Raw genomic sequence first — 23895 nt, 5'->3', positions numbered from 1 at the left:
CGAATTATTAATCTTGCCTTTTTCGTTGCACCGGAAGGCCTGAAAGTCAGGTCGATTATTATGCCACCTTGGTGAGGAATCCTCAAAAACTCTCTCAGCTTCGTGTAGCTGTTTGGTCAGAATGCGATGGTGGCAAACTCAAATTGGAGCGAGACCTCTTGTCATTTCCCCCGTCATTCTGGTACGCGCTTGGGCATGGAACGAGAAAGCCGTCGCAAGATAAACCTACTTAGCCCCGTTTCATCTGTAATTCCCGGTATATTTTCAATTTGCGTCGGCGCGCCCCGATCAGGTCTAGGGTCTCCCGGTGAGGTCTAGCGCGGCCCGTTCGGGGAAAGCGTCGTGCGCTTCCCTCGTGCCCTGGCCCAATGTCGTCACCGCGCCGGCCCATCCTATAAGATCCGTCCACCTCCCTCCGTTGGCGCCGGCCGGGCAGGTCCTTCTAGAGCATCAACAGGATCTCATTATTGAAACATAAAACTACTAAGGGTTATAATTGATACGCTAATCAACATGCACAGGAAAGCAGGTAGACACCGGGACGAACTAAACAATAGTACTCCTTATGCAGATCCCCTTTAGCAAAGTGCCTCTTTGAACGCGGCATCACCACCCGCTTTTTCAAGTTGCCAGAGAATAAAGGCAAGCATTATATGCAGAAAGGTGCGAAGATCGTCCTCCATTTTGATATCAAACGGCCCCAGTTCTTGTATCTCGAGGAACGGGAATTTGCTAGTATCTTGTGCCGGAAGAACTGGCTGGGATCCTAGCCCGAAAATGTATCCCAGATATGTATTATCATAGGTCCCGATGCTAATGTGGAAATCCAAGTGATCTTGAGCCACCATAAAGGTATGATAAGTCAGATTCTTTTTCTTCCACTACAGTCTTGTCAGTAAGAATTTCCCATGTAGAATAAGAGTGTACAATTATAGGGCAGTATCACCGTTTTGTCACTTTCATGGCATTTCCAGATGTATGCAGCATGCTCCATTGACTGCTGTGCCAGGACAGGGATGCTATCCTTTCCTTCCTGGCGGGGGGCACGTTTAACTTCAAATATCGCAGCTTCACGTGGCATCAGAGCCACGGACAGGCTGAATGGGATACTCCCATCTACACGAGCTCGGAACTGCATACTGCCGTGTTGTGGAGAGGTCTGATGACTGGGAGGGCCAAATTGATACGTTGTCTCAAAGGAGTTGGCCATGCAGAGGGGCCTCGGACTGAGACCCTGCACAAGGCTTGCTAAACCACCAAGTAGGGTAACTATAAAGTCCGCAACAAGAGTTTCTGTGGGGGTTCGACGAGGAGGTTCCTCTTGTCCTGGTGCTGCCATCAAAATCGCAGGAGGGGGAGGATCCGATGTCGGCTGATCATCGATATCTGTCATTTCAATATCCACCATGTCGAGCTCTTCAAAAACCGAAGGAGTCTGACGCGTTGGACTTGCTGGGTCTGCGCGTGCCGAGTGCTGTGTGGCGTCATAGAATCGGATTGCCCGGGGAGCCCCAAGCGTTTGACGTTCTTCAATCGAAGCCTGGATTGATCTATCCACCAAGCTGGTTGAACAAATTAATGAGCATGCAGAATGGGCCGAGCCCTTCAGCAAGGGTGCCAAAGTACTTGGGCGGAGTGGCGGTGGGAGCGTCCTTTGGAGCACATATAAACCGAGACAGCGTCTTGAGCATGTCAAGCCCGAGGAGGTTTCTTTCCATAAGTTTTATCGCATCATTGGTGTGGTCTTCATTAAAGAAAAAATCTAGCTCTGCAATGTATGCCGCGGCGTCCTTGGGACCTTTCTTTTTAGGCCAAATGGGTCTAAGGCTAAGGAGTGCTTCTTTCGGAACTGTCGAGGCAGAGAAACTCCAGCACGAATGTTAATTAGAGATGAGTTACTAGAACGTGGGCCGGGGTTTTGTCAGAGTGGCTAACTTCCATGCACAGCTGTTCGAGGGTCCGCTGTTGAAGGCCATACTTGTGTATCGCGTCCCGGCACTCTGCTATGTTGGCTGGGATTTTGTCAACGCCCTGAGCAGCCTTTTGTCGCCGTGGAGCTGCCATGTACTTATTCGTGGGCTTGTGGGTACTAAGGTTACTTTCTGCAGACAAAGTTCGCCTTTGGGTTAAATCTCGAGCGGCACCACTCAGCCAACCAACGGCCTTCCTATAGTGGTATATATATGTGTATATACTTTTCAGGAGTGTATATTGCACAAGGGAGAAAATCTGAGAGAGATCAAGCGGGGAAGACGACAAGCAGACATCATGCCATCCAGCAGAGAGCCGTTTCAGCCCGAGGAGGTTGCTCTGCTTTTGGGGCGTCTATTTCGATTGTATATCTCCTACGCGCCATACTCATTCTTGTTTGAGTGGCTGGAGAAGACACCGGACCTCGAGGTGCGCTGTCGGGATGCCACTGGAGAAAAGGTTCTGTTCACAACATCTCCAGAACTCCTAAAAGCTATTCACGAGTGCGAGAGGGTCACTGCACCAGAGAAATTTCCGGGCCTTCCGAGTGACTGGGGGTTCTCCAGCTTCATCAAGACCGCCGTCCACTAGGTGCTCGACAAAGTGCACATAAAGATTCGAGCGTAGGAGGCCGCATCTGTTTTCAACATTCGTTCCTTCACTGATGTTGTACTAGGCTTTATGGCCCGTTATTTCGCCAGCTGTACTCTGAAATGATCACTGGCATCAAGGGAGTCCAGGTCCTCTGCCCTCATCAGAACCACTGGACTTTTATTGTTCGGGATCACTCATGTGCACATGACATGGGACAGAAAGGGGATCGCTATATCCTAAAGGGTGAATTACTGGCAACCACCTCAATCTTCTATCACCAGATGAACAAAATGGTTTGGCTACCTGACAAAGACCGATATACAGCCAAGCTGAGATACCAGGGTGGTTTATTAACTGTATGTTTACTTTGCTGTTTTATGACACTTTATCTGACAACATCCCAAGGCTACCATAGTGACATTTACCCACGGCAAAGTACGCATCGTCCAAGCCACTATCAAGCCGTCGGAAAAGCACCCAACACTCAACCTGATCCTGAGGGCCATATACACGCTCAACAACGCAAACTACGACAAAAAAGTAGCCTTTGATGTTCTGAAATGGATTCTCGATCCCCCGCAGGCAGAGCCTGAGACAGAGTTTAAGTCCACGGAGACGGCCCAAAAACTCCCTGAGAGAGTGAAGAAATAAGAATGGGCACCCGAGCGTGGGACTGTTTATTTGGCTATGATTCCCTAATATCTGCCAGGTCTAATGGGAGTCTTTACCACGGCTCTCTTGTATGTCAGTATCTCCCAGAGCGTATCAAGCATGTTAGTCATAATTTCTTTGAACCATTCACCAAGGAGTTGTAAGCGAGAAGGCCAATCCATCTGGAGGCGAACGAGACAAAGGAGTAGTTAAGTCAGGATCAAAGCCCACTAAATCATCAATTAGCAAAGGAAAGGACGTGCCTGAAGCAGGCATCGCTGTTGTGATGACTTATATCTGTGAAAACTTCCTTCCGTTCTATTTTTATTCGAAGGAATCTCATCAAATGAAGCAAGCAGCAGGATGGACAATACACAGGATTTCTGGCCGAAATCCCCTCCTCGGCTCTATCTTTTTATACTTTTGGCCCTACTTGACCACACAAATCGTGGTCTGTGGTCTTTGACGCTCACCCATGATGGGTGATCGAGTGAGTGACAGGGGTACCGACCAGCGGGCCGCTGGTTGGTGCGTGGCCGTTGTGGTGGTGCGGTTGTGGGCGGAGGGGTTGCGTTGAGGGCTCCAGAAACGGCCTAATACCAAAACTGCCGGATTTGGGGCGCCGACACAATTTGAAATTATATGTGAGAGTATTATTCATTAGCACTTTGATCCTATAGTTCAGCATGAACGCTGGAAAATCTCCCGAGAACTGGATGGGAGATCATCAGGTATGAGATGAAGCCACCGATCTGTAGTACATTTCGAGCTTGGATATCATGATTTTGAAGCCAAACCTGCCGTATCAATTGTTCTGCGCCAGTATTTTATATATTAATACAGATTGTTTTGTGTTACACCAGAAAAAAGAAAATAAATCCTTGTCAGGGGGGAGAACTGTAGGGGAGTCCCCTGGCACCGTCTTGTATGAGTGAGGGGTGTGGACCTTTCCTCCAATGTCTCAACGAGGCCATTCCCACCATGTAGATGTAAAATTGGTAGTTGATACGGAGAAAATCGCGAATTAAGATGCAGCACCCATGTTGGTAGGCTTGAAGATTTCATTTTTTCAATGGTTTCACACCCTTATGGATGGCGGCGATACCCATTGTAAGATTTTCATATCCTTTGCCTGGTGTAATGAATCCAGCGGCCTGAATCATGTCCCGAAACTCTTCCTGGCTGGGAAATCTTTCTATGCTTTCAACCAGATACTGGTAGCTGGCCCGGTCCCCGGCCACAACCTGGCCGATTAGTGGAATAGCTCCAAAGCTCCATCGCTTGTAAAGTTCGTCAAAGAGACCGACGGTCACCTTGCTAAATTCCATACAGGCGAAGACACCACCCGGTTTCAGCACTCGGAAGGCCTCCACCAATGCACTTTGTTTATTCGTGAAGTTCCGAATCCCAAAAGCAACAGTGTACAGATCCACCGAATTATCAGGAATCGAGGGTATGGATTCAGCGTTTGCCTGCATGAACGACAGACGGTCGGTATTATAATAAGGAGTGTCCAAACTTCGTTTTTTACCCTCTGCAAGCATATCTGGATTGATATCTGCAACCGTTACGCGCGTGTAGTGGTCGTTGTTTATGTTTGTAGCATGGTCCAGCATGCGAAATGCGATATCTCCAGTTCCACCCGCAATGTCAAGAATGTTCCATCCTTTCTCATTCTCAGGTCCATCGCGGGCATACTGGTCTCCAGGGTTGAGTGACCGAACAAAATGATCTTTCCAGAGACGATGGATGCCCAGGGACATGAGATCGTTCATGGTATCGTAAGAAGCCGCAACAGAGCTGAAAACAGCTCCGACTGGATTGCGAGGTTAGCTTCTGTTCAATGTTGAGAGAGAACGAACTGGAGAGAGCTGGAGGATGCGGAGGTACCTCTTGATTCCTTTGCCGATTCGGGAATTGTTTCGAACCCAAAATGGGTGGTCCGTTCATTTTGTCCGGGTTCGTTGGCCTGCGCTCTGATGGAACAGGAGAAACAGTGGTAGGGCGTTCTGGGTGGAATTGGTCGGCGTTTCGCGCTCCAGTGTAAGCTCCGCCAGACGGATCTGGATGTCATCGTCAAACCGCGGGTGAGTCTTTCAATGGGTTGTTTGCTTCTTGACCAGAGGCTCGTTCCAATGTTTGAGCATCGTTCCCTTTTTTCCTTCCACTACGGAGTACTCCGTACGGAGTACATCAGAAGATCCATCTTGGCGCTACATTGGGAATATTGTTAATCCGACCGGGATATCATCTGACCACGCTAACGAACCTTATATCAGATTTACCACGTGACTGTATCGATAAGACGCGGTCGGCAGCGGCACACTTACGTAATGCGGCCGGAGAAGCGACGAAAGCTGCGATTCCGCCGACGCAAGCCGAGACTGAGCGGCTGTTCTTCATTATTTGGGTCTTCGCTGCGAGCCGGCGACGAGGGACTTCTCTCTCCTCTCGTCCTTTGTTCATACAGAAGCAATTCGCTCTGGAAGTGTTGAGAGACCATTGACCCAAGTTCAATTCTTCTGGTATAACAACTATGTCTCGGCCTCTCTTACACCAGTGTCTCCGCTCCTCTCGAGGGGCCAGCGTTGGGTCGCGGCTGGGGAGAGTAAGATGGGGATCTTCGATATCGCAGAAACCAGGTTCTGACCAGTGCGTCCAACCTTCCACGGCAAAAAAAAAAAGAAAGAAAGAAGCCGTTCGAGACATGGCGGATGAATGCTAACCATACATGAGCAGCCTCCGGTTTCCAGGTGCGATCAACAGCAAGTTCACAACCAACCTCAATTTCATCAACCCCTCAGATCAGCCCGCCATCCCCACGTACAGAGTAATGGATTCCGATGGCGTGATAGTAGACAAGAGCAGAGCCCCAAATGTCCCAGATGAAGAGGTCATCTCATGGTACAAAAACATGGTGCAGGGTAGGTTTCATCCCGACAACCGTATTCCGATCATGCAAAATTTTGCGGCTAACCCGTTGACTGATCTGCAGTCAGCATCATGGACATGATCATGTTTGAGGCCCAGAGACAGGGCCGTCTGAGTTTTTATATGGTATGGGCATAGTTCAAGAGCATTCTGCTGTGACGTATTACCTGACAAGGGCCATAGGTTTCAGCCGGAGAAGAAGGAATTGCTGTAGGATCCGCTGCAGCATTGTCACCGGATGATGTAGTCTTCGCACAATATCGCGAAACAGGAGTCTTCCAGCAGCGAGGATTTACCCTGAAGCAATTTATGAGTCAACTGTTTGCAAACAAAAATGATAATGGCAAGGGTCGCAACATGCCAGTTCACTATGGAGGATCCAATGTTAAAACGGTACTTGGACTCCTTCTTCATTCTCCTCCCCCGGTTCCGAGTAGCTAATGTACTTAAAACAGCACACCATCTCGTCTACCCTGGCCACTCAGATCCCCCACGCCTCGGGTGCTGCTTATGCCCTGAAACTCAAAGCTTTGCAAAACCCTAATGAGCCCAAGCAAATAGTAGCTTGCTACTTCGGCGAAGGCGCAGCCAGCGAGGGTGATTTCCATGCAGCTCTCAATATTGCTGCAACACGATCGTGTCCCGTTGTTTTTATTTGCCGAAACAACGGCTACGCTATCTCTACCCCGACTCTAGAGCAGTATCGCGGTGACGGTATTGCTAGTCGAGGCGTTGGGTACGGTATTGACACCATCCGTGTTGACGGAAACGATATCTTTGCCGTTCGTGAAGTGACCAAGGAGGCTCGCCGGATGGCCCTAGAGAACCGACCAATCCTTATTGAAGCTATGAGCTACCGTGTCTCTCACCATAGTACTAGCGACGATAGCTTTGCATACCGTGCCCGCGTGGAAGTTGAAGACTGGAAACGACGTGATAATCCTATCATCCGACTTCGTAAGTGGATGGAAAACAAAGGTATTTGGAATGAGGATCTGGAGCGCGAGACACGGGAACAGCTACGGAAAGATGTTCTCACGGAGTTCGCCGCGGCAGAACGCGAGCAGAAACCGGCTATCAAGGAGTTGTTCACAGATGTTTATGAGCAAATGACCCCTGAGCTCCTGGCTCAAAAGGAGGAGCTAAAACGTATCATCGAAGCATACCCGAACGAATATGATATTTCTGAGTACGATGGCGGATTAAAGGGCCTATAAGTATATCGGTGGCGAGACACCAACTACCTGGTGATGATGCGTTGTTTTCCTGACTGCTGTGCTACCTATTCGCCTATCTGTATACGGGTAGATCGTCCCCGATTCGTCCTCTCGAACCAGAAGCGGCGTATTGCGGAGATTCCTGGCTTGTGTGATGATATACTTCTCATTGATAGATACCCAAAATACCCAATTGGGATAGAGTTCTTAGACTCGCTTCTGGTGTTTTGATAGGTGACACAAAATGGTTCACATTGATGAGCTCTAACAGGGCAGATCTAACCCATATTGTTTGATGATTTTACTAGCCAACCCACCTGCCTTGCCATATTTTCTAGTATCAGGAGATCAGTTAATTTTGTTGCCTTTTGTGTCTGGTGGATGTTTTCGAGGTGGAGTTACTGTGGAATGTTTGTATATAAGTACCATCTACTCTGTAGTCACTGCGGTGATTTGTTTGGAATTAGGCCAAAGATAAGCCAGAATCCTGAGGAATACAGAACCCAAGTTTATCTTTCTGGCTTGGGCACATGAAAAGGGTCCTCCTGTAGTTCAACTATTTTTGTGCACTCTCGCAACCATTCATTTCTGTAAGATGCGGACTGGCAATTATGTAAAGTAGACCACCAGATAGGACAAAATACCAACCCACGAAAGTGCCATGGATACATACATGAGCTCGATGGGAATATCCATAACATCTAATAAACAAGACCACAATCACAATTTGCAAAAAGAAAACATAGACAAAATAATGCAGCAAGGCAAATCAGCTGGTGATGGAAACAAAAAAAATCATGAAGTGAATCGATACAATATGCCGGATTGAACAACCACACAATTTCGCCCACAGCCCCTCCAATATCCTAGACCCAAGGAGAAAAAAATACGATTAAAAGGGATAACGTCGACTTGCTGCCCGATTATGTCGGGGTCTTGGCATCCGAGGACGCCACAAACTCCAGCGCTGCAGAGAGGGCTTGCTGCACCAACTTCTTATTTCGCTTTACCAGCGCCATTATCTTCTTATCCACAACATCCGCGTCCTTACGCGACAACTCAAGCTCACGTTGAGCTGCTTCAATCATGGAACGTAATTCTTGGTCAGGCACATTCATTAGCTCTTCGAGATCAAGGCCGAAAGTAGAGCCGGTCATGAGACTCTTCGTCGTAGCCGATGAGCGTGGAGGAGCGGTGCCACTAACAGGGTCCGTGCTGCTGGGAATTGCCCAGCTGGTAGATCGAGCGGAGTCAGCTTCGAGTGCAGAAAAGACGTTTGGTGGGGTGGTGGCAGGTGCTTGAGTTGACGGATGCGACAAGATGACTGAATCTTCCGTTGTTCCGGTGATCAAACCGCTTCGAGAAGCCTCGTCATCGACCCAGCGAATATTGAACTTTTCGGGCGTTGCAAATAAAGCATCCAGCCCGCCACCACGGTTAGTGGTGTCGGGCTCAGTGACAATGAAAGCAGGATATTCGTGACCAGAGTCGATGGCAGAGGCGAGACTGTCTTCCAAGTCCAAGTAATGATCTTCTTCTTCAGCAGATAAATGTCGTAAGATGCATCCTTTTGGAGTAATAAGGCACCTATGTTTCAAGAGATCTGACCCACCATTAATGCGAACAGGTTCACCACGGAGGAGCATTTTGCGGTGGTCTTCAGTCAATTCAATTGGTCGCTTCAAATATTCATAATCTTCAGCTGTGCATTTCATATCCACGCGTTGATTGAGATTTGGAGGGTTAAAGAGCGCGTGGACATGCAGATCCAGCTGTCCCGACTGATAAAGCTGCGCGAGTATGGTAGGCAGTGGAGACGTCCTTTCAAGGAACAGGTCTTTGATAGGGACACCCAGTGCTTCAGAATCAACCATAAGTTGCTCTAGAGTGTTGTTAAGGCGCCAAGGCTCATAGGCTTCCTTTTTCTCTTCCACCTTTTCAATGGTGGGTGAGCTTTTCGCTCCGGATTCCACATGCTTGGATACTATTGTACTACCTGATTTTGGTTGAGTATCCTCATTGGTTCCAGGTGAAGCCCTTTGTCCATCCTCTGTGCTGTCTGTGGCTCGCTTCGATGGCTTTTTTGTCTTTCGCTTTCTGCCAAGGATAGGTGCCTGCACAGTGTCCTCAACGGGAGTAGATGTAAGTTCATCTTCTTTCTTCGCTTCAGCCTGCTCAGCTTTGAGTTTTCGCTGCTTTTTTGCCTGATTTTTTGACATCGCACGAACTGGGGCAGACCCAATTCTACTGGGAGGCGGCGAGTTAGCCCGAGATGCGGAAGCAGAGGTGTAGAGGTCATATTCAGAACTTATTTCTGCAGGCGTAGCCGGACGGCTCACAGAAGAAATGCTAGGTCTTCGTGACCGTTGCTTTACCGCTGTAGTGGTACCAGATGCGGCTCCAGATGATTGTAGAGGTGGCGTTTCGGATTTGGGGGTGTCTACCACACGTAACACCCGTGGCTGACGGGGAGCAGGAGATTCGGATATGCGAGAAGCTACCGTTCCGGGGGTATTTGGTCGCGAACTGGTAATGGATGTAGAGAGCGCAGAAAGCTGGTAGGGCGCAGAATTCTGAGAGGGAGAAGCCGATTCTCGGCCAGTCGCAGAGAACGATATATCCAATTTAATAGGCTTTGGCTTGCTGTGAGATTCTTTGGAAGGTCCTTTTCCGCTCTTCGCGGAGGTTGCTTCTGTTGACTGCTTGTTAGCTTTAGGGGGAGCGGGGGACTGGGTTTCTTTGGTGAGAGATGCGACGGCTTCCGGTTCTGGCGAGCCTGCTGAGGCTTCTGCCGGGTTGCTTGCAGGATCCGGCTTTAAAGTTGGGGACTCTGGAATGATTGGAGTAGCAACCCTAGGCATAACCGTGTCCCTCACCTTTTGGGGTGGGGTTAAGCCAGGAGGGGGCGCAATGACGGTTGAAATGGAAGCATGGTTTTTGGATGGAGAGGGGCTTGAGGGCACACTCGACTCTTTGATGAGACCTGCTGCCGGATGGCCGTGTGGGAACGACAGTCCAGGGGGCACTGTTGGCGTCCCAGACCTACTCGAAAAAACGGGGGATTCCACGGAAATATGGGACCGGGACGATGCCCGGGTGTCGAGCGCAGACTTTGGAGGTGCTAGCGGCGGAAAGTCTTCATCCACTATTGGAATCAGTTAGCGGCACATTGTCAAAATTAAGAGAACATGCAATCGATTCCAATGCTGCAACCGCCCAAAGAAGAACAAACAAGCTTCATCATAGCTACATGCTGTGCTGGAAAGATACATTGGATGGGCAGAGCTCATCACTACGGCTGAATTCATCCACTTTTGCAGAGATAGGAAGAGGGGATAAGGTCTAATAAAAAATAAATGTGAGAAAATTGCTTTCGACATATCGCCGGACTTGGATAAAAAAAAATCCAAGCAGGGAGGTTAACGTACATGAATATTGCCCACGCAGACCCATGAGTATGCCCCGGTGGTTGCTGTGAAAATCAACTCGAGATGCCAAATCAAAGCACCAAGGACCTGGAATACCCCAGAGAAGAGTAGATATTGCGCAAAAAAAGGTTGACGCCTTCCACCAACCTCACCGCAAAGATGCAGACACGCCATGCCAACGCCTCAGCCGGAAAATTTTGCATCGGGTTTCATATGCAGAGCCGCCAGGCGTAAAAATTAAGAATGAAGCAGGGCAAAACAAGAATCAAAACAACACCCGATACAAGTGAGAAGCACGCTGCGTCATGATGACAGGGATAAAAGAAAAACATACACGTCCAGCAGGCATGAGGAGATCCATAAAAGAATTTATCAGAAAAAGCGCTAAAAGAAAGAAGACGCATAAGGCAGGTCAAGCAGCATAGAACGATTGTCACCATCTGGCAAACCCTCCATTAAAAACCATGTTGGAGTGGTTGTACCCACCTTGACCCTGACTCCCGTATAGCCCCTGCCCAGCAACAGCAGTTGCATTGCTTTGGTGCATTCTCGCCTGCAAGATACTCGGGTCCGCAAGATCTACTACACCACCTCCGCCGGAGGAAGTGTTAGCGTGTCTATGCTTCTTCCCCCTTTTCTTCTGCTTCTGTGGCCCTGGCTCTTGATAGAACCCGGCTTGAGGACCATAAAGCGAGTTGAGAAGGCCTGAAACGGGAGCCAGGGGAGGAGGGGTGCTGTGTTGATGGATTAAAGGAGATATGTACTCACGCTTGGTTGCTTCGAGAGTTTGAACACCCCCACCACTCGTACCACTCCGGGCACGCATCAGCTCACGCATCAAATCAGCATTCCCATCTTGCTTGACGTTAAGCCCCAAGTTATTATTCATTGTGCTCGTAAACCCATGACCTTGGGCGAACATGCCCCCTCCACTGACAGGCGGCGTTCCAGCAGTTTTTAAGCCAGGAGGAGGACCCTGAACGCCACTGGTAAAAAAGTGGCTACTAAGCCCATGTTGTTGTGCGTTGGCAGTCGCCATCGGGTTGGTGGTCGACGCTTGCATCACGGCAGCCTGCTGGCTAAGTAGCCTATGGTTGGGATTTTTGGCGTTTGATTCATTCGCAAAGGAGAACCGAGAGGACTGTCGTGCGTGACCCGATATTGCACCCACTGGCGGCATTTGGTTTTGAAACGCACTGGGCCTGGAAAGCGGGTTATGATCATAGCCGTTAATGGAAGAAGTTTGAAGTTGGTCTAACAAGCCGCTCTGTTGGCCAGTGGTTGACTTTAAAAGCATGAGCTGCTGCTGTTGGAGAGGGGTAAGGGCACGACCATTGACGTTCAAGCTTTGGAACTGGTGGCCAGCTGAAACAGGCGAACCAACAGCAGAACTTGAGGCAGTTGCTTGTTGGGATGGGGGCTGAATGGCTTGTTGTTCACGGCCGCTGCGTCCAGCAGGTCCCGGGCCAGAATGCGACTCCTCTGGTTCACCGCCAAGCTGCGAACTACCACCTTCAAGGGTCTCCTCCTCGGGTTGATTGGCATGTAGTAGCATCTTAGCCTCAACTTCTTGTTTTGCCCTTTCTTGTTCAGCCTTTTCGCGCATAGCGCGACGTTTCACGCCGCCGTATGGATCGATGAGAGACGGATGATTTTCGATAAATGCAAGCTCATCAGCCGATAGACCAGCCGCTGAGAACTGAAATCGGAACTCTGGAGAGTTTATCGCCTTGACCAAATTGTACAAAACCATGCCGCGATCTTGGGACACGGACAGTGGTCTCCTCGGGGATACAGAATCACGTTGCTCCAACCTTGAGCTGGGCCCTGGTGTTGGTGTGTGTTGGCGCGACTCTTCCACATTTTGATGAGTTCGCTTTTCGGTGGCCGCCCTCGACTCCTCCGGTTTGGTTGCGATTGTTGCGGTCGCCGGTTTGGGGCTCGGTGTGCCGCAACTCGCAGCCACGCTAGGGCGTCTTGTTCGATGTGCAAGGGCATCTTTATTCGCCCAGCTCGCTGAAGATGGGAGGGCAGGGGAGTCGTTAGCGGGCATCCGTGTTCCTTCATCTTTATTAGTGTGTCGCTGCATTGAGAGGGAACTCGATGGGCCGGACTGACTTCCCGGTGTATATGCACGAGACTGATTCGCCGACACGTTGGGATAATTGGGATGAGGTCGCTGCGACGAAATCGTATTCATGGAGGACAGATCTTGGCGGCTGAAACTATCGCTATCTTCTCCGGTCTCATGCAGGAAGGTGCAATTTCTGTTGTTACACTGCTCGTTACGAAGGAATGATGAGCAGTACTTTGTCGTCCCGTATTGCGCTCTGAAAGCGTTTAGTGCGTGCTCCCAAGTAAGACACCCGCAGGATTGAGACATACCTCAGAACTCGATCACCATTGGCGGAGCCGTCAACGGCCGCAATGCATGATGCGGCATCGCTCTTTTTTGCAAAGGTGACGTACACTCCGATTCCTTGATTGGGGTTTCCACCAGGTTTCGCTTTGCTCACGACAATCTTTTCTATCTCACCGTATTGACCAAAGTACTGATCCCCCCTCAATGTCTGAAGTAACTGGTTCTCGTCCCTGATTGTTGGATTAAGTCCAATGACATAGACAAGGTTCTTCTGGACAACTCGGACTCCCGCAAGATTTTTTCGACTAGATGCCTCGATTTCACGCTTCTCTTGTTCTTTTTTCTTTGCAGCCGCCGCCTTACGGTGTTTTAACGCCAGGTCTGCCTTAAGCCTAGTTCAAATCACGCATTAGCACCCAAGAAGCGATTATCTTGAAGAAAGATGGGACTAACTCATCTGCGTCGGGAACTCTGTATTGTATTGTGTTCTCGTCGTAAACGCGTCGGCAGTTAGGACATCGGCCCTCCTCGCTATGGGTTTTGATGTTGTTGTAGCAAAACTGACATATCTGGGCGCTGTTAGTAAGCGAGTATGACATTGTGGCGCCATTTAAAAGTTATATTCCGGAGGATGAGGGGGTAACCCATCTACGGGAGTCGGGGCAACGTACTTGGTAGCCGCAAGGACATGGCTTGAAGTTCTTGTCCGAAAGATCAAATTCTTCAATGCAGAGAGGGCTATGGTGATAAAACCAAGATTAGCAAACGATATCAGGATTAATAAACGTGAGCGAATCAGAGAAAGGAAAGTAGCATACCAGATCTCATCATCATCATCGATAACGGTATCATTTTGGGTTCTCGAGGCCATTTTGTCGTTAGGTGTTGGAATGAGCTGGACTAAGATTGGCCAAAGTATTTAAAGACACTGGAGAATCCGTAGGAACATGAACACGGAAAATGAATATTCACTAGGGAAAAAAAAGTATTACGGCGATAAAATGGCGCCACGAAGATAAGTGAAGCAAAGGAAGAAGAGGAAATGCAAGAGAATTAAGAACAGAGGGATGTTGCAAACGGTGTCGAGCAAAAGTGTTGATGGGATGGGTCTGGTGGAGGAGAGAAAGGAAGACACAAACTGAGCTTAACTCGTTTTAGCATCGCTGATTCAGCAGATTCGCCCGCGCCCGCTTTCCAGGGTGGGAGCCAATCATAGCACTCACTGCGAGCAAGTTTCACTGGTGTGATTATCTAATCCGAAAAAAATTATCTAAGCAATAACAGCCAATCAGCGTCATGCATTTCTCATTGCCGAATCTCAAATGGCATCACAAAGAGCCCAGCGGGAACCTCAAGGGTAAAGCGGAAGTCCCAGCAGTCGACGGAACTGAGCACCCAATTGCACATCCCACCATGGCGTCGACAAGGTCAATGCTGCGACTGGCCGCCAGTCGCCATCTGGCTTATGCTAGACCTGCCAGGGCTGCGAGGCTTTTCTCTAGCATACCAGCTTTGCAAGAAGCGAAAGTCGTCTCGGGCAGCCCGCTTCCAAACCCCAGAGATGAGAGCCGTCCCCGTGAGTACAATCGCAACGTGGCTATTTTTTATACATGCTCAGAATTGCGCTGCTGATGGTTCTCAATTCTCCTTAGCTATCGAGACTCTGAACCGCCCCGTCGTGAACCCTGCCGACAAGTACGCGGAGAAGTCAAAGGAGCTCCACACCTACGGCGAATACCTCATGTCCTGCCTACCAAAATATATCCAGCAATTCTCCGTTTGGAAAGACGAATTGACTATTTATATTCCACCTACCGGCGTCATCCCCGTCATCTCCTTTTTGAAGGATCATACCGCTGCAGAATATAAGCAGGTTTCGGATATCACTGCAGTCGACTTCCCAACCCGCGAATACCGCTTTGAAGTTGTCTACAACTTGCTTAGCGTTCGCCACAACTCCCGGATAAGAGTTAAGACGTACGCAGATGAAGCAACTCCCGTTCCCAGCATTACCTCGTTGTACGACGGTGCGGTTTGGTATGAACGGGAGGTATATGACCTTTTCGGTGTATTTTTCGTCGGACACCCGGATCTTAGAAGAATCATGACAGATTATGGCTTTGATGGACATCCGCTGCGGAAGGACTTTCCTCTTACAGGTTACACCGAAATCAGATATGATGAAGAGAAGAAGAGAATCGTCGTTGAGCCACTAGAATTGACACAGGCTTTCCGGAACTTCGAGGGTGGAACATCAGCCTGGGAACAGATTGGCCAGGGTACCGATAGAAAACCGGACCAGGTAAATCCAATGGATATCTTCTCGAACTTCTCATGAAAATCACTAACGTGCCTCGCTTCCATAGTTCAAACTGCCGACTCCCAAACCTGAGGAAAAGGAGGAGCCAAAAAAATAGATTGAACATATATTGTATACCAGCTTCTCTTTATCTTTCATTCTTTCCTATTTCTTCGCTCTCCATAGGTTTAGCTTTTACATAACAATGTACAGACTTTGCTAAGAGCTGCTTCCTGCAACCGGTCATCCCGTGATTGGTAAACGGATCTATAGCACAAAGTTGCATGGGATACATCATAACCAAGGACCAATACTACCATTGCAAACGAAGGTCAGACTGCCTATTGGCTTTTAAAGGTTTTGTCCCTTTTGGCATCCTGCAAATCGAGTAATAGCTCGTCTCTCTCCCACATCAATTCCACTGCGGCTCCAGCAATCCCAGCCACAACGCAGAAGGTGGCCACTTTCAGCATTAACTTAAAGCCGCTGATCGGAATTCGACATTCAATATGGGCAGCAGCATAGAGTATCGCAGTCCAAACCAGCGCTACTATAGCCCCTATCAAGTGATCCCACTGTAAAAACCATAATGTTCCTACTCCTAACGATTCAGGACGGGCGGACGACCAGGGAAATTGATTCACAAATACATTACGTGGGGCTAGTGTAGATGCAGTCTTTGGACTAAAGAGTGTTGGGAACACCCAAGCAGCCAACGATATAGTCCAGGATGCAAGGTGGGGAATAGCCGCGCAAGAGAATGCGAAAGCATATATCCGGCGTAAACCATTTCGAGTTTTTGTTTGCCGGGACGTGATGTTGTTGCTCTGAGGACCAAAACAGGAGCAGATGATAGAGAATTTGCTTAGCACATATTGAATTAAGGATATATATATGGGCCAGGGTTGCCAAAAGGCAATCGCGTGCTGTTTTGAAGGCAGCAGCCCTTTTGACATATTGGGAAAGGCCATAAGGATGGTGGGTAGTATGTAACCATTAGATATGCTCCATAGAAAAGTATTCACTCTGAAAAAAGGGAAATCTGTGTTTTCTCTGTTTGGATTAAAGCTTGCCGGCGAGGTGAAAAGGTGTAGTGTGACGTATATGGGCATCACTACGCCAAAGGTGCACAGTTGGCACATTATGCCGAAGAAGGACGGGCTTTCAACATTTGCGGTTAGCTTTTAATACAAAAATTAAAGCGGCACAGTCGACTTATTTCCATGGCTTATCATATCTAGACGTGGATTTCACTCACATTGCAATCAGACGGCCTCTGCTCCCGGCTCTCATAGCCTCTAGAGAAACTAAGGTCCAGATGGCCGCGAGAGTCCCTGCAAAGTTCACAGAGTGAAGTGATAAATTTGGAGTGCTCCCATCCACTATAGGATAGAAAAATGGTATAAAAGACACCAAAATCTGATCCAATAATGAAACACCGGTAATGGCAGCTTCCAATCGTTCACCGCCAGGCAAGATCCCGGAATCAATGATCTGCTGTAACGAAGCGAGATGGCCATTTCTATAAGTAAAATAAAACATCGATATCAATGCCCATCCAGAGAAGGCCAAAATGCAAAACATAAGCGGTGACGGCATTTTAAAATCCCGACAACCGCTCTTGAAAAGCTGGTTAATACAGAGCAATTAGGGATCCATTGTTTTGATGACAAGCTCCATGGAGATCAGAATGCTAGGTTCACGTAAAAGCGGCGCCGAGTAAGGTAGTTCACCACTAAACGAGCCACACCACTAAACAAGCCAAATTTTCCACCACCAAATTCCTCCAACATTCAACATTCAATATGCGACAACATGGTCAACAACACCTCAATTAGGCTTGTAATTGAAGATCTTGAATCACAAGAGATCTTAAATTATACTGCAACTGCAAGAAAGTACTCAGTCAATCAAGAGATCCTGCACCAACAGCATAAAGACTTGCAACTTGCTCAGAATGAAGCAGTCTTCTGATATAAGAAAAAGCTCTCTGATATACAGGAGGCAGAGCTCCTGAATTATATAAACAAGCTCTCTAGCTGTGATCTTGCCATTACACCTGTGAGGATCGTACGTGTGGATCGGCGTGACAATGAATCTATAGGAGGAATTGTATGTAGAAAAGAGTACGCGAGGTAAAAGGTCTGGTATTGGCAGCTATGTACGACTTCTAGACAAGATTGCCACTGGCTCCCAACAAGGGGTTCGCGCAGTGGCGGCCTTTTATGTGTGCTCGCGAGCACGTGACTTAGTGCCTCGCGAGGACACATGTACTCCCAACAGCTCGCGAGCCCAGGCCCTGGGCCCTCGCGGGTGTTGTTCGTCCGTGTAAGGGGTTCGCGGGCGAATCCTTACAACACCTCAGATTCTATGAAATATTGCACAAGAGATGACAGGAGAGAATGTTGGAATCAACTGGATTAATTAGTTTCACCAGCAGCATAATAACAAGATCAAATGCATTTATCTTAAAGCAATTGATCAAAACAGGCAGATAGCAGATAACTATCAGTGCTTTAAGCACTTCTATATGCTTGTAATTTGATGATTTATTTAATTAATTATGATTGTGATTGTTGATGCTGGCTAACTATTTAATACTTATAGAGTAGTTGGAGCAGAAAATCAATCAATATAATCTTAAGCCCTCAAACATCTACAACTTTAATGAAAAAGAATTCCTTCTAGACTCCTGCCATGTCTTAAAGTGATTAGTCTCTATTAAAGCCCTATAAGCTGGAAAGAATACTGCTACCCAGAATGATAGTCAGGAATTCCTCTCATTACTCTGCTCAGTCCCTACTGAAGAAATTATACTACCTCCAGCTCTTATTTACCAGAGTGAATCACAAGATCTCCAGAATACATGGCTAGATAATTATGATGGAAGTGAATAGACCTACTTTGCAGCTTCAACAAATGGTTGGAGCAATAATGAATATGAACTGGAGTAGTTAAAATAGATTTTTAATAAGCATACTAAGAAACAAGCTGGTTAAGAAAGATATCTGCTTCTACTAGATGAGCATTCCTCCCATATAAATATGAAATTTATTGAATATGCTGACCATAAAAAGATTCTTCTTATGATTCTTCCACCACATTCAATTTACTGTTTGCAATCTCTTGATGTTAGAATCTTTAAGCCACTGGGCAAGGCATATTTGAACAAGCTGGAAGCACTACTATATCATGAAATGGGCTATATTTAAATAACAAAAAGAAATTTCTGGAGACTATTTAATGTGACTTGAAAGAAGGCTTTAACAGTTGAAAATATACTTGCTAGCTTTGCAAAGACTGGAATTAATTCTCTGGATTCTTAATATTAACTATACTGATTTGAAACTGCTCAAGCCCCTATACTGCCAGTTAAATCTTCTATTTCTAGCAATATGTACCAGCTCTGACAAGAGACCAAGAATATATGTCTCTGGTACAGTCTAAATTTACAGAGCATTGAATAAATTATTCAAGCCAGTAAGCAGTTTGCTCTTTATAATAAACTACTGGAACATGAGAATCAGTATCTAAGATCAATTCTAGTGATGGAGAAGTAATGCTGCAAGCAAGGCAAGTCTCTAGACCTACTTAATAAGAATAATTCTAGTCAAGTACAGTTCTGGTCTTCAATAAAAGTTCTTAAGATACACAAGCATCTGGATGAAATAGAGACTGAAAAAGCTGATAAAATTGCTCAAATATAACAGGCAAAGCTTTAATAAGAGCTTTAAAAGAAGCAGGCTGCTAGAGATACTGAAGAAAGACAGATTAAATAAAAGAATGCCTGTAAAAAGACCTGTGAGCAATGAGAGGCCAAAAAAATCAAATATGCTAGAGAAAGAGAAACACAACATGTTACTTGTGAGAAGAAGAAGACTTTACAACTAGCAGAGAAGGAAAAATGGGCAGTTGAACATGCTACTAAATGCCAGCAGTCAGGACTTCAAGCACTGGCTTCAAAGTGCTATTGGAAGAACTCCCCTACTAAAGATTCTCATCACAGAGAGCCTATACAATCTTCTAAAAGAGGAAGTAAGAGCTCTACAAGCCTCTCTAGCAAGACATTAGGCTCTCTAGCTGAGAAATTTACTGTTGACATTCCTTTGAATTCTTTCCTATCTATCCCCCGGATCTCTTGCTCTGGCTGTAATATTAGGCTGTCCACCTGTTTATTTTCCTAACTACACTAATTTCTATGCTTCAAAGAACACATTCATTTAATATTTAATAGCTATTTAATAATAAAGATCTGGTTGTTGAGATATTTAATAAATTTGTTGCATGGAGCATTTGGCGAAATTTGGCTTGTTTAGTGGTGTGGTTCGTTTAGTGGTGAACTACCTTACCTGTCACGTGCCATGAACAAGGCCGCAGGAAGAGAGACGGGCTAGCTACTTTTGGCTCGAAGTCTCGCTCTCTAATACTTGGCCACCAATATGCTAGTATCCTCGTTTCTCTGCTGGGACGGCTTCATGAAGCAGGCGGCTACGATTTTTGGCTGGCATAAACCCCGTCAGTTATTCGTAAAGATGCCGAAGCGCAAGCGTGAAGAGTCTAATGAAGCTCCGGCGATCGATCTTGAGGCACAAAGACTCACTATTCGAGCAGCTCGCCTAGAGCAGAAAATCGAGCATGGAATTCAGCAAATACACCGCGCACTGAAAACTGCGCGAGGATTTGAACGCCAAAAATTGGGAAGGCGTCAAAAACATGCACAGTCAAAGAATGAAAATGCTTTGCTATCTCGATTATCGGAGGAGGTTCAGGCGTTGAAGGTAAGTTATCATCCATGCAGCTTGGACTTTTGTCGCTCTCGGAGTACTCGAGCTAATGGCCTTGTCTGTAGTCTCTAGACCTGCTGGAAGTATCAAGAAAGCACCTAATCAAGCAGCTTATGAAGACAAAGCGGATTGCCGAGTCGATAGTTTTTACACAATTAGATATCTCGAAACAACATGTTTTTAACGGGAAAAAGGAGGGGCCCGAAGCAAACGTCACGGCGCGACTATTTAGTTCTAATCCTGTTAAGGCTGTGATTCCGGGGATAATGGATGGAATTCGAGGACTTCTAGGCCTAGAGAATGCCAAATCACCAACTCATAGACCTTCCACCGGTGAGAAGTCGTCACAGAGTCTTAAAATGGCAGCTCCAAAAACACAACCACGAATAGAGACACCTGGCGTCAACCCAGAAGACGTGAGCATGGATGAAGAAGGGAACGATTTCGATTTCTCCCAGTTTGATGACCGCCTAGCTTCGTCATCTGGGTCAGAAAGCGAAGATGACGACGGCAACACGGTTCAAAGACGTGAAGAGAGACGGTACGATCCAATTGAAGACCTTTCACTCTCACCAACGCCATCAACGACGGACTCAAAGTCACCACCAGCCACGGTGGTTAAAAGTTCCAAGTCTTCCAAAGCCACCCAAAAACCATCTACAACGACATTCCTACCATCTCTCACCATGGGCGGCTATTGGTCAGGGACGGAATCTGATGCCGAAGATGACATAGCAGCGGCTGCCATTACGCCTAGGAAGAACCGAATGGGCCAGCAGGCCCGGCGCAAGCTTTGGGAGAAGAAGTTTGGCGCCAATGCGAACCATGTGCGCAAGCAGACAGAAAGCAGAAATCGTGATAGTGGTTGGGACTTGCGCCGGGGTGCTATGTCTCAAGAAGATATTGGAAGGGGACGTGGGAAAGGCGGAAAGTTCCGAGGTCAATTTAAAACTCATGATGAACCCAGCACTCAAAACGAGCGTCCTAGAAACCCCCGGGGCGTGGTGAAACGAGATCAGGACCAGGGGCCTCTCCATCCTTCGTGGGAGGCGGCAAAAAAGGCTAAAGAGAAAAAGAGCCAGGCAAATTTCCAGGGAAAAAAAGTTGTCTTCGATTGATGATGCTCTGCAAATGTATTACCTATCTGCCCACATTGATACCATGGCGTTGTCGCGTGACTCTTTCTGTTTCATAATCTGTAGCCTTAAGCTTGGCTTTAAAGATTTACTCTCCACCCTTTGTTTTCCACCAAAATGAGCTACTGTATCTTATGATCTCCGATGGGCTACTGAGGCAGCTCTCCTCCGTCGATTCTTATCAGATCATCTTATCTCCGAGCCCTCCTCCTGATTGGGCGACAGTCGTTGCGCTAGCGCAACCAAATCCTCCCCTTTGCCCCGCCATTCGCGCAAAAAGCCGTTCTGCTCCGCATGCGAATTTTCCGCCGTTGCTTCTCTACCTCCGCCAGCGTCAATTTATATCCACAAAGGATTGAGAGTCCCAGGCAACGGGCAAGGAGAATGGCTGCACTTCTAGATACATATCCGGGTGAGGAAACTATTCTTTCCGCCTCTTGAAAAGCCGCAAACACCGATATTCCGCGCGCCCCGCTATTTTCCTTCACTTCCCCCGCTGCGATGAGCGCGAGAAATTTCCACTGACATATTTATGTTCTCGTCCAGACCCCGTCCACATCGGTGTCATCGGCGGGACCGGCTTGCGCGAGCTCCCAGGGTTCACCCAGGTAGCCAGCCTCACCATAACAACGCCATGGGGCTCACCTTCATCTCCTATCACTGTCCTCCATCACACCTGTTCTACAACGGGTAAAACTATACCAATCGCATTTCTCAGTCGACACGGCCTCCATCATCAATTTGCACCACATGAAGTACCCAGCCGGGCGAATATTGCCGCCCTCAGGTCCATTGGCGTTAGAAGTATCATTGCCTTTTCTGCCGTGGGCAGTCTGCAAGAGGCGATAAAACCCAGGGATTTTGTCATTCCTGATCAAGTAATTGATCGAACAAAGGGAGTCAGGCCGTGGACCTTCTTCGAAGGAGGAGCCGTGTCGCATGTAGCCTTCGCCGACCCATTCGACGAGGGCCTCGCGAAGATCGTGAGGGCCTGTGGGCATAGTTTGGAGGGCGAAGGTGTGGTGCTCCACGATCGTGGAACTTTGATTTGCATGGGTATGTGCTTTTATTTATGGATCTTGGTGGCCTATTCTCCCAAATCCCTCCCCACAAACTAACACCAGTCTTTTCCATAGAGGGACCACAATTCAGCACCCGTGCAGAGAGCAATCTGTACCGCGCCTGGGGTGGCAGTGTGATCAACATGTCCTGCCTCCCTGAAGCCAAGCTTGCTCGCGAAGCCGAGATCGCCTACCAGATGATTTGCATGTCAACGGACTATGATTGCTGGCATTCCTGCGAAGAAGACGTGACGGTGGAGATGGTAATGGGTAACATGAATTCAAATGCCGTCAACGCTCGACGGTTCATCGGCGCTGTTCTCGACGAGCTGACGAAAGATCAGCACCATGATCTTGCTTGGGGAAAGCACCTCGAAGGAACAGTCAAAATGGGCTTGAGCACCGTGCCGAGTCAGATGGACGCCGAAGCGGTAACAAAATTATCCTGGCTCTTCCCTGGATACTTCAAAAATTGAAAGGGATTTCCTATGGAATAGTTTCCAGTAACGACGAGTTTTGGGCTTGCGATTTATCCAGCAATGCCGGTTTCCCCAGCCATCAATTTGGCGGATCAACGCTACGTGGGCTAAACGATCCCTGAATATAGACTTTATGAACACTAGATATAGAGCGTTCATGGAATGAGGGTAAATTTCATATTTATAGGCTGTTAATGAAGGCATATTCCGTTTCCTATCCAATGCTGTTACTCCAGCACGTATTGGACGAGAAAAAGCGGTTCCCGAGATAACTAGTTATCCAAGAGCCGAGAATTTTCACAGGGCTCAAAAAAAGGCTACGTCGTATATATGCTGTGCAATGGGCAAGCGATAGGATACTCTATCCCAGTGCCAAAAATCTCCCCTTCAAGCTACGAGTTCCCGCTTCCTTTGCAAAACCGGATGATCATGTTGGAATGGATATTAAAACCAGTGGCGCGTATTGCCAAACGACAGGAGAAATCCAAATTCAGAGTTCACAGCTTATAGCGGATTAGATAGCAGGTTGAGCAGGAATTTGCCGATGAATTGGTGTCTATACGTTGGGAAACCCAGCCTGGTTCGGGAACCCAGGTTTTCAATCTTCCAGGACTCTGATAACACGCCCATTTGCTGCCAGCGAACGTCTAGGCCGTCGACGACCGGGTAATTATCAGGGGCTGCCGCCCAACCGAACGATAGAGTTCCGGGTGCCTAGCTTTTCTCTAATAAACTTCGTTCTCGAACCATTGCGCCCAACTAACTGCGTTAGGCTTAATGCAGCTGAGGAGCGTAACCATGTGTGGTTCAGCCCGAAATCTAGACAAATATTGCGAGCAGAGCCCAAGGAGCATGAGCCAAAACTGCTAACCCTAACGCCAAACATTGGCCAACAGTTGGCCACCTTATGCCAGGGGCGAATCTCCCGAAGAGGAATCGAGATTACCATGAAACCTCTCGCCATAGTGGATTGCAAATACCA

The 23895-nt window shown here is 47.7% G+C and overlaps 9 protein-coding genes across 11 annotated transcripts; 5 read left to right on the top strand and 4 right to left on the bottom strand.

The window, feature by feature from the left end:
• Window positions 1-467: 467 nt before the first annotated feature.
• On the bottom strand, window positions 468-1976 carry CIMG_01354 (uncharacterized protein; the record flags this gene model as incomplete). The annotated part of the gene is made up of 4 exons (XM_001247582.2): window positions 468-881; window positions 947-1550; window positions 1627-1821; window positions 1936-1976. 4 exons carry the CDS (start codon window positions 1974-1976, stop codon window positions 579-581), a joined length of 1143 nt encoding a protein of 380 aa, XP_001247583.2. The 3' UTR covers window positions 468-578.
• Window positions 1977-2268: 292 nt separating this feature from the next.
• CIMG_01355 (uncharacterized protein) lies at window positions 2269-3216 on the top strand (the record flags this gene model as incomplete). The annotated part of the gene is made up of 3 exons (XM_001247583.2): window positions 2269-2528; window positions 2648-2921; window positions 2971-3216. The coding sequence occupies 3 exons, from the start codon at window positions 2269-2271 to the stop codon at window positions 3214-3216; spliced, it is 780 nt and encodes a 259-aa protein (XP_001247584.2).
• Window positions 3217-3967: 751 nt separating this feature from the next.
• CIMG_01356 (ubiquinone/menaquinone biosynthesis methyltransferase) lies at window positions 3968-5360 on the bottom strand. Its single transcript, XM_001247584.2, has 2 exons — window positions 5107-5360; window positions 3968-5032 (listed from the first exon to the last, which is right to left on the bottom strand). Exons 1-2 carry the CDS (start codon window positions 5288-5290, stop codon window positions 4278-4280), a joined length of 939 nt encoding a protein of 312 aa, XP_001247585.1. The 5' UTR covers window positions 5291-5360; the 3' UTR covers window positions 3968-4277.
• A 290-nt stretch (window positions 5361-5650) lies between these two features.
• On the top strand, window positions 5651-7902 carry CIMG_01357 (2-oxoisovalerate dehydrogenase alpha subunit). The gene is made up of 5 exons (XM_001247585.2): window positions 5651-5868; window positions 5956-6140; window positions 6212-6273; window positions 6331-6540; window positions 6603-7902. Exons 1-5 carry the CDS (start codon window positions 5753-5755, stop codon window positions 7362-7364), a joined length of 1335 nt encoding a protein of 444 aa, XP_001247586.1. The 5' UTR covers window positions 5651-5752; the 3' UTR covers window positions 7365-7902.
• A 6-nt stretch (window positions 7903-7908) lies between these two features.
• CIMG_01358 (CCR4-NOT core complex subunit Not4) lies at window positions 7909-14249 on the bottom strand. 3 transcript variants are annotated; one of them, XM_004445756.1, is made up of 7 exons: window positions 13973-14249; window positions 13826-13892; window positions 13608-13723; window positions 13178-13546; window positions 11561-13122; window positions 11279-11374; window positions 7909-10509 (listed from the first exon to the last, which is right to left on the bottom strand). In XM_004445756.1, the coding sequence occupies exons 1-7, from the start codon at window positions 14023-14025 to the stop codon at window positions 8288-8290; spliced, it is 4485 nt and encodes a 1494-aa protein (XP_004445813.1). In that variant the 5' UTR covers window positions 14026-14249; the 3' UTR covers window positions 7909-8287. The 3 variants fall into 3 exon arrangements, with proteins under 3 accessions (XP_004445813.1, XP_004445814.1, XP_004445815.1); XM_004445758.1 differs by lacking the exon at window positions 7909-10509 and having other exon boundaries at window positions 10707-11374; XM_004445757.1 differs by lacking the exon at window positions 7909-10509 and having other exon boundaries at window positions 10706-13122.
• A 273-nt stretch (window positions 14250-14522) lies between these two features.
• On the top strand, window positions 14523-15783 carry CIMG_01359 (NADH-ubiquinone oxidoreductase 30.4 kDa subunit, mitochondrial). Its single transcript, XM_001247587.2, has 3 exons — window positions 14523-14730; window positions 14807-15456; window positions 15521-15783. The coding sequence occupies exons 1-3, from the start codon at window positions 14568-14570 to the stop codon at window positions 15569-15571; spliced, it is 864 nt and encodes a 287-aa protein (XP_001247588.1). The 5' UTR covers window positions 14523-14567; the 3' UTR covers window positions 15572-15783.
• Window positions 15784-15794: 11 nt separating this feature from the next.
• CIMG_12792 (uncharacterized protein) lies at window positions 15795-17052 on the bottom strand (the record flags this gene model as incomplete). The annotated part of the gene is made up of 2 exons (XM_004445755.1): window positions 15795-16614; window positions 16712-17052. 2 exons carry the CDS (start codon window positions 17050-17052, stop codon window positions 15795-15797), a joined length of 1161 nt encoding a protein of 386 aa, XP_004445812.1.
• Window positions 17053-19892: 2840 nt separating this feature from the next.
• CIMG_01360 (cellular morphogenesis protein) lies at window positions 19893-21562 on the top strand (the record flags this gene model as incomplete). The annotated part of the gene is made up of 2 exons (XM_001247588.2): window positions 19893-20231; window positions 20303-21562. 2 exons carry the CDS (start codon window positions 19893-19895, stop codon window positions 21353-21355), a joined length of 1392 nt encoding a protein of 463 aa, XP_001247589.2. The 3' UTR covers window positions 21356-21562.
• An 86-nt stretch (window positions 21563-21648) lies between these two features.
• CIMG_01361 (S-methyl-5'-thioadenosine phosphorylase) lies at window positions 21649-23039 on the top strand. Its single transcript, XM_001247589.2, has 3 exons — window positions 21649-21785; window positions 21920-22429; window positions 22510-23039. Exons 1-3 carry the CDS (start codon window positions 21758-21760, stop codon window positions 22908-22910), a joined length of 939 nt encoding a protein of 312 aa, XP_001247590.1. The 5' UTR covers window positions 21649-21757; the 3' UTR covers window positions 22911-23039.
• The last annotated feature ends 856 nt before the right edge of the window (window positions 23040-23895 follow it).

This window comes from Coccidioides immitis (assembly GCF_000149335.2).
Source record: "Coccidioides immitis RS genomic scaffold supercont3.1, whole genome shotgun sequence".
Classification (NCBI taxonomy): domain Eukaryota; kingdom Fungi; phylum Ascomycota; class Eurotiomycetes; order Onygenales; family Onygenaceae; genus Coccidioides; species Coccidioides immitis.
The sequence above is the reverse complement of the archived record's forward strand: the minus strand, read 5'-3'. Positions and strand labels throughout refer to the sequence as shown.

Coding starts and splice junctions, on each gene's coding strand:
- CIMG_01356 (XM_001247584.2), bottom strand. CDS start 5,290: ATGACATCCAGATCCGTCTGGCGGAGCTTACACTGGAGCGCGAAACGC. Junction 5,033..5,106: donor ATCGGCAAAGGAATCAAGAG/GTACCTCCGCAT, acceptor CTCGCAATCCAG/TCGGAGCTGTTTTCAGCTCT.
- CIMG_01357 (XM_001247585.2), top strand. CDS start 5,753: ATGTCTCGGCCTCTCTTACACCAGTGTCTCCGCTCCTCTCGAGGGGCC. Junction 6,141..6,211: donor GTACAAAAACATGGTGCAGG/GTAGGTTTCATC, acceptor ACTGATCTGCAG/TCAGCATCATGGACATGATC. Junction 6,274..6,330: donor GCCGTCTGAGTTTTTATATG/GTATGGGCATAG, acceptor CAAGGGCCATAG/GTTTCAGCCGGAGAAGAAGG.
- CIMG_01358 (XM_004445756.1), bottom strand. CDS start 14,025: ATGGCCTCGAGAACCCAAAATGATACCGTTATCGATGATGATGATGAG. Junction 13,547..13,607: donor AGAGTTCCCGACGCAGATGA/GTTAGTCCCATC, acceptor GATTTGAACTAG/GCTTAAGGCAGACCTGGCGT. Junction 13,123..13,177: donor AATGGTGATCGAGTTCTGAG/GTATGTCTCAAT, acceptor AAACGCTTTCAG/AGCGCAATACGGGACGACAA.
- CIMG_01359 (XM_001247587.2), top strand. CDS start 14,568: ATGGCGTCGACAAGGTCAATGCTGCGACTGGCCGCCAGTCGCCATCTG. Junction 14,731..14,806: donor CAGAGATGAGAGCCGTCCCC/GTGAGTACAATC, acceptor AATTCTCCTTAG/CTATCGAGACTCTGAACCGC. Junction 15,457..15,520: donor CCGATAGAAAACCGGACCAG/GTAAATCCAATG, acceptor TCGCTTCCATAG/TTCAAACTGCCGACTCCCAA.
- CIMG_01361 (XM_001247589.2), top strand. CDS start 21,758: ATGGCTGCACTTCTAGATACATATCCGG. Junction 21,786..21,919: donor ACTTCTAGATACATATCCGG/GTGAGGAAACTA, acceptor GTTCTCGTCCAG/ACCCCGTCCACATCGGTGTC. Junction 22,430..22,509: donor TGGAACTTTGATTTGCATGG/GTATGTGCTTTT, acceptor TCTTTTCCATAG/AGGGACCACAATTCAGCACC.